At 32.6% G+C, this 11,760-nt stretch overlaps 2 protein-coding genes across 2 annotated transcripts; both read left to right on the plus strand.

Moving 5' to 3' along the window:
- The first annotated feature begins 891 nt into the window (after positions 1 to 891).
- On the plus strand, positions 892 to 4,721 carry LOC107031731 (protein trichome birefringence-like 39). The gene is made up of 5 exons (XM_015233195.1): positions 892 to 1,259; positions 1,461 to 1,632; positions 2,348 to 2,526; positions 2,972 to 3,130; positions 4,424 to 4,721. Exons 1-5 carry the CDS (start codon positions 892 to 894, stop codon positions 4,719 to 4,721), a joined length of 1,176 nt encoding a protein of 391 aa, XP_015088681.1.
- Positions 4,722 to 7,072: 2,351 nt separating this feature from the next.
- Positions 7,073 to 11,418, plus strand: LOC107028576. Its single transcript, XM_015229694.2, has 5 exons — positions 7,073 to 7,173; positions 9,818 to 9,931; positions 10,440 to 10,561; positions 10,670 to 10,791; positions 10,922 to 11,418. Exons 2-5 carry the CDS (start codon positions 9,826 to 9,828, stop codon positions 11,223 to 11,225), a joined length of 654 nt encoding a protein of 217 aa, XP_015085180.1. The 5' UTR covers positions 7,073 to 7,173; positions 9,818 to 9,825; the 3' UTR covers positions 11,226 to 11,418.
- Positions 11,419 to 11,760: the final 342 nt, after the last annotated feature.

Consider the following 11,760-nt stretch of genomic DNA (forward strand, 5'->3'; position numbering starts at 1 on the left):
TTGAGGTTGTTTATTTTTAGATCTTAGAAACGAAAGAAGAAACTTTTGTCTATAGATTAAGCAGGAAAAAGTTTACGTCAAGCCAATGAATATAAAACATATATATATATATATATATAATAACTACGATCCATGCCCAAGAAGGGTCAGACGTAAATCAAAAAGACTAAAAAAGTGTGTGCGCTAAAGTTATAGCTATTTTTTCACGATATTAATGTAATTTCATTGATTCAGTATTTATGAACTTTTCTTGTCAAACGAATAAAAAGAAGGTTGATATTTTATGGTGCTCCTTTTTTCAGCTACAAGGCTAAAAGAGGGATACAACTAAAACTTTAGTCAAAATAATAAATGAATCTTTAATTAATGTAAAGGAATTAATGATCATATGTTCATTCTATCGTATAATTACAAATTTGTGCCCTTCATTCATGTACTAATTAATTTCCTATTGGCTTTTAATGTAAAAAAATATACCATGACAAATTGTCTAGCTCATGCATGTACATAAATAAAATTTCCATTTATATCCACATTATTATTATTATTATTATTCCATCTCATTTTTTCATTTTGCATAAAGTTCAATGCTTCTTGTATATTTAAATTTCCTCTTTAGTTAATTAAGCATCCGAAAATGGTAAATTAAAATTAACTTGTCCATAAGCAACCATAAGAGCTATCACATTAATTAGTACTTAATTACTAGTTATAGCAATCCACTTGTCATATAATTATCTCTGTTTCAACCTGATGAACAATTTATGCGCACTGAGTAAATTGGTTTGTTTTGGTTTTAATAAGACACTATAAAATCCCCAAATTGTTATAATATTGTGCCTCTCTTTTTCAACTTTTGATTTTGCTTAGAAAGTGATACTATTTTAAAAGATGGGTAAGGGTGTGAATAGTACTTTTGTGTATATTCTTGGTGCAATGTTTATGTTGAGTTTTGTGTTTGTTTTTGAAGCCATGTTGACAGTATTTTCAAGATTTTATTCAGATGAAATTGCCAAGAAATTAGTTCATATAGAAAGAAATACAACAAGAATAATATCAAAGCAACAAGAAGAAGCAAAAATAATTACTAGTAATTGCAACTTGTTCGAAGGAAGTTGGGTGATCGACGATGATGTTATCGATCCTTTATATAACACAACTACTTGTCCATTTATTCGAAAGATATTTGATTGTACCAATCGACCAGATCGTCAATATCTTAAGTATAAATGGCAACCTAGTTCTTGCAATTTACCAAGGTACGTCAGAATGTTGAAGATTTACTTACACATAATATAATTTTCTGATGAATGATGTTTAACTAATTACTCTTATTTTATCCACCATCCGATGTATAACACGATTATGGAGCCATATGTATCTTTATTTAAATAGTCGGTCAGATTCACCTTTTTTTTTTATTTGGTATATATATAGATTAATTTTAATTTTTTTTGTAGGTTTGATGGTAGAGAATTGTTGAGGAAATACAAGGGGAAGCAAATAATGTTTGTTGGGGATTCACTAAGTCTAAATAATTATGAATCATTTTTATGCTTGCTTTATGTTTCAGTACCTGAAATGAACTACAAGACCAAATTAACCAACCAAAGTGTTACTGTAATTTTTGAGGTAAGTAAAATTTTCATTTATTTTAATTAACAAAAAAAAACATGTTATAGGCTATTTTAGGTTAAAAGAAAACATTATTTGTGAGAAAAAAAAAACTTAATCCTTAAGAACGAGAAAGCAGACTAAAAGGTTATTCATAACCGACTCTTGCTGCCGGGAGGGAGGCGGGGGGCGTTCAACCACTTGACTCTAAGGAGAGGGGGCTTGTCTGAAATCACTCTAAAAAAATTTTCTTTGTGCGAACGGTCTTTCTTTCATTTTGGTTGCATGTCCATGACAATATTTTTTAAAAAAATTGAGATGAATTGATCTTCGCTATCAGTGGCGGACCCAGGATTTTTATAAAGTGGGTTTAAGATATAAAAAATAAATAAATAAAAATGCAAAAAAACGAACTAAAAATAAAAAGGGCATATTGGGATTCAATACCGGGTTGGCTAGGAGAACTTGAACCCCCTCAACCATTCGACCAAGCTTTAAACTTGTGTTAGTGGGGTCAAAATTATATATATATATATATATGTAAAATTTTAAAAACTGATTAAATGTACATGTATATACGATGTTATTTTTCAACGAAATGGGTTCATATGACCCACTTGCACCACTGTAGGTCCGCCCCTGTTCGCTATCGTATCTCTACGAGTTGTTGCAAACATAATTTGAAGGACACTTTTGACATTTTGGAAAAATAACTATTTTTGGATTTTTGCAGGATTATAAGGTTTTAGTGACATTATTCAACTCATTATTCCTAGTAGATGTTGAAGTGGAACCTAATATTGGAAGAGTACTAAAACTAAATTCCATTAAAAATGGAGAAATTTGGAAACAAGCTGATGTTTTGATCTTTAATACTTGGCTTTGGTGGACAAGGGGAAAACCAAAGCAACCGTATGTACTCTCAATTTATTCGCTTTTTTAAGTTATATATATCGATAGTAAGAAAATAATAGTTATCAGTATAGTTTAATTAGTAATAATAAGTAAGTATCGATTTTTCATGAGATTATCAGTTAATATGTATACTATTGAAATTTGATGTAAGACGTTAGTGTATAAAACTTAAATTTTAAGTAATTAGTATAAATTAATGACTATAGTAACACACACAATAACACGATACGGTAGCGTGAGTTTTTTGAATATTTTCCAATGTAATTATTGAATGATTGTCTAACTATATAAAAAATTTACACGATCAATATACAAACAAACTCAAGAATTAATTACTAGAGCAAGATACAAAAATAAAAAATAACTTTGTGCAATTATTTAACAATTGTTATGACAAAAATTGGAATAAATTGATTTAATTTCCTTATAATGTTTTTTATAGGTGGGATTATATTGAGAATGGTGGAAAATTGGTGAAGGATATGAATCGTATAGCTGCATTTAAAAGAGGATTAAATACATGGGTCAAATGGGTTGAGACACAAGTGGATCCAACTAAAACCAAAGTTTTCTACCAAGGAGAAGCTGCTTCTCATCACCAGTAAGATAATGTTGATTTTAATTCTTGTTGTTTGAAGGTTTAGGCTTGTTTTTGTTATAATATCAGTCGTATTTCTGTAGTTGATTTTATTTTTGATATATATTATTCTATGTTGTTTATTGTGTTCGATTATCACATTACTTTGTTATTGTTATTGTCTCTTTCTTGTTGCTAAGATTACTTCATTGTTTTCTACTTTTCTTCGTCTTTTACTTGTATTTGTTGCACTTGAGTTGATGATCTTTTGAAAACAGTTTCACTACCTCCAAGCGATCAGGTTTGTGTACATTTTATCCTCCTCAGACGTTACTTATGAGATTCCACTGGATATGTTGTTCGTTGGTGGATAAGGTTACCTAGAAGACCAGTTTAGGTTTAGATTTGCTCGGGTATGTCGTAGTACTAGTCGCATATCTATAGTTCTTGCTTTTGGTATTTATCATCATATGATGTTTTATTATACGGAAAATATACAACTACCTCCCTAGAACCTAGAATATGATTGAAATTCTAGATGACACACCTTAACTAAACTAAGGTCCTATTACCCCCCCCTCGAACCCATTTTTTTTTAAGTTTGTGCACTTTTTTGGCTTACGTGACATTCAAATATCTCCCACGCGCTTCAATTGCGTGGTGTCACGGAGTGCGCCACGTAAGACTAAAGGTGTAAAAAATTAGAAAAAAAATAAGTTCATGGAGGTACTGGAACCTTAGTTTAGTTAAGGTATGTCTCTGAAATTTCGGTCATAGTCTAGGGAGATAGTTGTGTTTTTCCTTTTATTATATATAATTCGTTCATCACATAATTTTTTTATTGTTATTGTTCCTTTGTTGACTAAGCAATGCTTTAATTTCCTAACTAGTTGCTATGATTGTTACATTGTTGTTTTCTTCTTATTTTACTTGTATTTGTTGTACTTTAGTCGATAATCTTTCTAAAACAGTCTCACTACCTCCAAGTGATTCGGTTTGCACACACTTCATCCTCCTTCTTAGACTTCACTGGTAGCATTCAACTGGATATGCATGTTGTTGTTGGTTGGTTGGTCGGTGGATAAAGTTACCTAGAAGTGAGTTTAGTGACGAAGTCAGAATTTTTATTAACAGTGTTCAAGATTTAATATATATGTATGAAAAATAACTTTTCACCTACATATATCATATGTTTTTTTTACCTAAGCTGTGTGTGTCTACGCCACTACCAAAAATATGTATTAGTGATAGACAATAAATACTCAATATAATAGTCGAGATGCATACAAGCTGATAACTATTCCTTATTTGTTTCAGTGGAGAAGATTGGGGTGATCCAGGAGTGAAAGGTTGCTCAAATGAAACAAGACCAGTTATGGGATCAATTTATCCAGGTGGTTTGCCTTTAGCTGCCCAAATAGTGAAAAAAGTGTTGAGAAAAAAAGAGTCAATAATATTCCTATTGGATATTACAATTCTTTCACATTTAAGAAAAGATGGACATCCAGCCAATCATAATGGCTATAAAGGCATTGATTGTACACATTTTTGCCTTTCTGGAGTTCCTGATACTTGGAACCAACTATTTTATGCTTCTTTATTCTCTATGTATTGAACCTTAAGGGGCTTTATTCGGAATTGCTTAAATACTATTCGTTCTGTCTCAATTTACTATGTGGTATAATTTGAATTTTTAAGAGGTAGTAAACTATTTAAGTTTGACTTTGAATTCGGATATGAAATTCTTAATTTTTTAAAATAAAATTTATAAACAACATAGAAAGTATTGTTGTAACTCATAACAATTGACAATTAAAAGATATATAAGAATGTTACGTCAAAAATAAACTTATTTAAATCTTGTAATTCAAAAGGTGTCACGCAGATTGAAATGGAGGAAATAGCAAAGTATAAAATAAATATAAATTTGAAACTTCTTCTATGTTTCCACTTAAATGATGAAAGATTACGAAAAAAACTACACCGAAAATTCGTAACACTAAAATAATTGTATGTATTTGCTTATATACTTAAACTAATTACTCCAACACTCGTTCGATCCTGGATAATTTAATGTGTGTTTGTTACGGTGGAGAAAATATTTTCCAAGCAACTTGATTAAAATTGTTTGGAAATGGGGTGGAGCTATGTGGCGGTTTAGACGAATCCATCAACTTTTTCGGAGATCTTATATTTGTATTAGAAAATTAAACAAACATATATTTAAATTAACTTGTGAATGTCCTAACAAACTAGTTGATCACTCAATGGTAAGAAATGGATCGTGATCGTGGAAACGATTCCATGCTAGAGTTGTGATTTCGATCTCCACCATCAACAAAAGTTTCCCTTTTTTGAAAAAAAAAACTAAAAGAAGAATGTTTTGTACTATTTTTTATTTTTTTGTCCAAAAATTTAAAACTCACAAACTCATAATCCTCGGGTCGCCTCTATAATGGAAAACATTTTTTCTGAAAAAACAAACTCCTTTAGAATAGGAAAGTGACTGAGAAAACAAATTGCATAAGTGACACTTATGTTTATTCTTCTTCCTTTCAGTTCCGACATTAATGGTTGTTTGCTACCTTTTTTTTTTCCTTTCAACTTTGCTATTTATTCTTCTTCGTGAATTATCGCTTCAAACGAATTATATGTCAAAATTTGAAATATTAAAAGGATTTCATATCTAAATTATGAGACTATTAGTGGTGATTTTAAGTTGATCGAGATTGAATTTGTTGATGTATACTTCATGCATAGTTAAACTATATTCAATTTTTTCAAGTTTATATATCGTTAGTATATAAATCATGTATAAGTATAGTATGTATTATATACTATTAACAAACTATTATATTATATGAAAAATTACGTAGATAAGCAAACTTATACTCCCTCTGTCCCTATTTACTTTGTCCATATTTCCTTTTATATTTGTCCCTATTTACTTGTTCATTTTAACAAATCAAGAAAGGACAATAATTTTTTTCCTAATATGTCCTTATTTAATTCTAGAAAATTTCTAGTACTACTAAGTTGTAATACATGCTTTTTGAAACCAGAAAATACATTTATTATATTTGGGGAGTTGCATAATCTTTTAAGTTAAGGGTAAAATTATAACTAACCTATGATAATAATTGGTGTCTTAATATGTGTGTCACTTCTAAAGTAGACAACTAAATAGGGACAGAGGGAGTACTATTTAATTACTCATCATAGCTATACTTTGCTATAATTACCACGTGGGCTGACTTCGAGTTTATATAATTAGTCAATGTTTGTATATGTATAATTCGTCAGGATATACAAATAAATATGTACAATATACAATTTTTTAGCCTATATACATATACAATTCACCTCTCTCGCACTATCTGCCCTCTCTCGCTCACCTCTCTCCTCCCTCTCTCAATCTCGCTCGCCTCTCTCCTCCCTCTCCTAATCTCGCTTGCCATTTATACAAATGTATATGTATAATATACAGTTATATACAATTATATACATATACAATTCACCTCTCTCCCACTCTATGCCCTCTCTCGCTCGCCTCTCTCCTCCCTTTCTCGATCTCGCTCGCCTCTCTCCTCTCCTCTCTCTCCCAGTCTCGCTCGCCTTTCTCCTCCCTCTCCCAATCTCTCTTGTCATATATACAATTACATATGTATAATATACAATTATCTAACCAATATACATTTACAATTCACCTTTCTCCACTCTTTTCTCCCTCTCTCTCGCCTCTCTCCTCTCTCTCCCAGTCTCGCTCACCTCTATCCTCCAAATAACATATAGTTACAAATTGTAATTATCAAACTATAGCTATGGAGAATAATTAATTATTTTAAGTGACTGTATGTGAAAGTTTCCCTATATTATATAGTCAATATATATATATATTTATAACTTTTAACTAATTCTTTTTATTATATAAATAAAAACATTACGCTAATTCATTATATATTTGAAACAACCCATTTCTATTCAAACTTTTAACAATTGAAAAATAAACCGGCGGCATAAAGTTTCGTTTCTTCTACCACGCCGGTGATTTTCCCCCAAATTCTCCGGTGAGTATTTTTATGTTTTTCGCTATGCTTTACTGGAGACGAATCAATTTTTATCTCAGAATGGAGAAGTATTGTGAAATTGCCTATTACCTGTTTGATAAAATGCATGAATTAACTGTTTAATTTACTTGTGAGATGCCTATCCCTTATTTGCTTTTGTTTGTGATTTTGTTTTTGGAATTCCTCTTTGAAAATTCCTAGTCGAGTTTATTTGCTTGTATTTACGTTACATTGAGATTTAGAAGTATCCAGAGACTGATCCCAATTAGTAGATGATGAAGAAGAAAAAGACTATCAGAGAAGAGATTATATAGAGAGAGTAACTGGTAATTGTATTCTTTCCAATCATTTTGAAAGAAGTAAATTTCTTGATGAATATTAGCTAAACTACTTTTGGGAGGAGGATTAGTATTAGCAAGCTAGCAGAACTAGTTTCAGAGATTAGTTCTAATGCATATTTCCTTGATGCATTAGAATCCCTTCTTTAGATCTAGCAAACTCTAAATCTTTCATCTTGAATGCCCTTTGCAGTGTAAGTTTTGTGTCTTCAATGAGCTTTAAACGATCACTTGTTAGTTGTTATAAGCATATCATCAACATAAACTAATACTATGGTGGGAACTTTTGTACTTCTCTTAATGTACAATGAGTGGTCATGCTGACTTTGCTGAAATTTGACCCTTGCAAGTGCCTCAGTGAGCTTGACATTCCATTATCTTGGAGCTTGTTCCAATCCATACAAGGATTTTATGAGTCTGCATGCTGTCTTAGACTCCCCCCTGACTCTTAAAACCTTGGGGTAGTTCCATGTATATTTCATCATGAAGGTCACCTTGTGAGAACGCATTGTATACATACATATGATGTATATGCCAATGCTTTTCTGCAGCCATAGCTAGAACAGACCTGACAAATTTCATTTTCACTATTGGTGAAAATGTTTCTTGGTAGCCCATCCCTTCCTTTTGACTATAGCATTTGGCAACCAACATTGCCTTAAACCTTTCAACCTCTCCAAACGCCTTTGTACTTAACTTTGTAGATCCATTCACAACCTACAGATTTCTTCCCTTCAGGTAGAGGAACTATATCCCAACTATGATTACTCTCTAATGTCTCAATTTCTAGTTTCATTGCATCCACCCATCTTGGATCTTTAACCGCCTCACTATAACTTGTAGTTCTACTGTGGAAGAAAATTTGGCTATGAAAGCTTGATATCTAGGAGACAGATGATCATAGGTAATATAGTTGGACATAGGATAGGGAGCCTCCTTATGTAAAGTCATGGTCACAAAGTCCATTAACCATATCGGTGGGTTCCTTTCTCTACCTGACTTTCTAGGTTCAGATTGAGAGTTTCCTATGGATGGAGGTTGAGCAGTGACCACTGGCTCCACATCTGACTTAGGTACAACCTGTGATTCTGAAGACTGTCTGAGTTGGAGCAGGGTGTCTCATAGATATGATTGTAAGGATATGATGGAAAAAAACAAGATGTGAGCAGTAGGAGATTGATTTTTGAAAGGAAAGGTGTTTTCCCTAAATATGACATCCCTGCTAACAAACAGATTTTTGGTGTCTATATCATAGTAATCATACAGAAGATATCCTTTCTGAGTTGTAGAATATCCCATATGGATTGCCATTCTAGACCTAGGTTGTAACTTCTCTTTGAGAACTTATGCATAACACAAGCATCCGAGAACCTTTAGATGAGTCAGATAAGGTCTTTTATTGTATAAAACTTCATATGAAGACTTGTTTTGCAGGACTGAACTAGGAAGTCTATTGATTAAATAAACAACTGCTAACACTCATAGTCCCGAGAACTTGATAGGTATTTGAGCCTGAAACTTAATGGCTCTAGTCTTCAAGAAAGTGCCTATGCTTTCCTTACAGCCGCTCCATTCTGCTGAGGGGTACTCGCACAACTTGTTTGATGAATTATGCCAAGTTTGTTGAAAATGTTACCGCATACTGAGTTAACTACCTCAATTCCATTGTCTGACCTTACTATTTTAACTAACTTATCAAACTGAATATGTACTTGAGTAAGAAACTGTTGAATCACTACACACACATCAGACTTTACTTTCAGCAAAAATACCCATGTCATTCTTGTAAAATCATCCACCACAGTTAAGAAGTATCTATGACCATCAAAAGTAGTAACCATATAATTACCCCAAATTATGGATTAGGACCCCACATTCTCCTGTGTGGTTTGCGAGCTATTGCACATGAACAGGGGTTTTACCCTATGCGCACCCAAAAATTAGTGGTTGTGGGTTTCCCTTGTCAAAAAAAAAAAAAATGATTCGGACTACTGCATGTTCTCTAGGTTGTGTCCATCTTCAGATCAAAATAATATTCCTTCACCCAAATTAGATGTTAGTGTTTTTGTGCCTCAAATCTCTTTTCTTCTTTTTTTTTTCTTTTGGCTTATGATATTTGAACTTACATGGTTTTCTTATTTGCATTTATTTCATTTGATTGTCCTAGGCTTAAAGATGGAAAGCAGTATAAAGGATGAACTATTTTTGTTCCTCAAATCTCTTTTCTTCTTTTTTTTGCTTTTGGCTTATGATATTTGAACTTACATGGTTTTCTTATTAGCATTTATTTCATTTGATTGTCCTAGGCTTAAAGATGGAAAGCAGTATAAAGGATGAACTATACTCTGACATTTTCGATATGTCAAATCTTCAATCAAGTCTTAGGCCGACTACCAATTCGGGAAACGATGATCCACATGGTATGAACGTCAGCTGATTGCTTCAAGCTGATAATGAAAATTAGAAATGCATTTTGCTATTAACATTTGAATATCAAATTGCTTACCATAAATAGAAGGTATGATGTGGTGCTCTTATTCCTAGATTGCATATTTGTTGGAATAAACATCAAACTGGAAGACTGAAGTTCTTCATTTAAATCTTAAGAAGTTTTATTCTAAAAGGTTTTCTTCACTGGCTACTTATTGCAGATCTGGATTGATTAACCATTGTCTTTCCCGTCTCCTTCGCCTTCCTTTGTTTGCCAAAGATTAATCAAAACTTAAAGAACTATGTTATCTCTCCTATCCTTCCCTATTTTCTCGTTTCAAACTTTATTAAATCTCTGATCGTGATTGTGAATAAATATGTTGGTTAAATGCTGCTAAGTGGAGATGTTCTCTTATCAATGTATAGTTTTCTTAGTTAGGATCTCTCCTGTACATAGTTTTGTTATTAGTGTTGACTGCAATTAACATCTAATGCCAGAGAGCGAGTGGTGCGACGTGTGGAGTGATAATGGAGATTCGTGCGATGATTCTACTGATAAACCGGATAAAACATCTGAAATGGACAGGGAATGGCAGAGGCGGCATGACCGATTCCACACTGTATCCTTACAAGTTTAATCTGATTGATAGCATCCAGAAAACAAAACTAGATGTGTCCCTTTTGGTTGCAAATTCAATTTGTATTTGGAATTCCTGATGAATTATTAGGTCGGATACCGTGATGGTCTTATGGCAGGGAAAGAAGCTTCAGTTCAAGAGGGGTTTAATGTTGGCTTTACGGACTCTGTATATGTTGGTTACAACTGGGGTCTTGTCAGAGGTATAACTAGGTAAGTATATGCATTGCATACATGGAACTTGGAATTCATAGAGAGTTGAGTTTGTGTACCAACTAGAAATTTTCTTCATGACATTTTGGATTTAAATTTGATGTTCTCTCCTTTTTGTCCCTCTTTGAAGCGCTTTGGCCTCACTTCCCAACGGCTTAATAGAAAGAATGGTTGGTACAAAGGAAATCCAGAATAAGTTCCAGCAGTTACATGACTCTGTGCAATCTCGTTCAACAGTGGAAATGCTTAAGGTGTTTTATGATTATCTTACAAGGAAATCGGAAGAGAGTGCTAAAAATGACAACTCTAGCACCTGCTTGGCGGATTCCAGCGACCTCAGCTCCAATGACGGTCTTCTTGAGAATTACCAGAAAGAGCTACAATCACTTATTAATGAATCAGGGCTTAAATTGCACTTAGATACAAAAGAGTAGCTTTTTGTTTTCTTGCTTTACTCGTTGAAGTCACTTCTAGTTTTCATCACAATCCAAGAAAAAAAAACATTACACTTGAATGCATAGTATTTAAATAATATGTTTCTATTTTCCAACATTTTATGTGTGGTTTTAGTTAAACATGTATTGTACTCTGAAGAGAAATTACTTTTTGTGCCTTTTTCCTGTCTTTTATCCTGAGCTTATGGTTGTATTAGTAGGAATAAGGGTCTAAATTTGTATTTTATGTTGTTTCTTACCTTTTCAGGTGATAGTTTGGTTGACTTCCATTTTTATGTGGTTAAGAGTGGTAAAACTCCCAAGGGTTTCATTTTTCTCAGTAGTTTATTTTTGTTAATTCCAGTTTGTTTGGAATCATTAGTTGAAGTGTTTTAAAGAGAAAGCTGAAAGTTTGTGATAGTAAATAACTTTAGCTAAGATGCAGTTGTTTCTTCCATATACATTGAGCAGTTAGTGTTTGAATTGTTTCTACTCTTTGATGAACTTTAAGATCTCTTCTAACCAATATTTGAGC

Source organism: Solanum pennellii, chromosome 1, assembly GCF_001406875.1.
Source record: "Solanum pennellii chromosome 1, SPENNV200".
Classification (NCBI taxonomy): Eukaryota; Viridiplantae; Streptophyta; class Magnoliopsida; order Solanales; family Solanaceae; genus Solanum; species Solanum pennellii.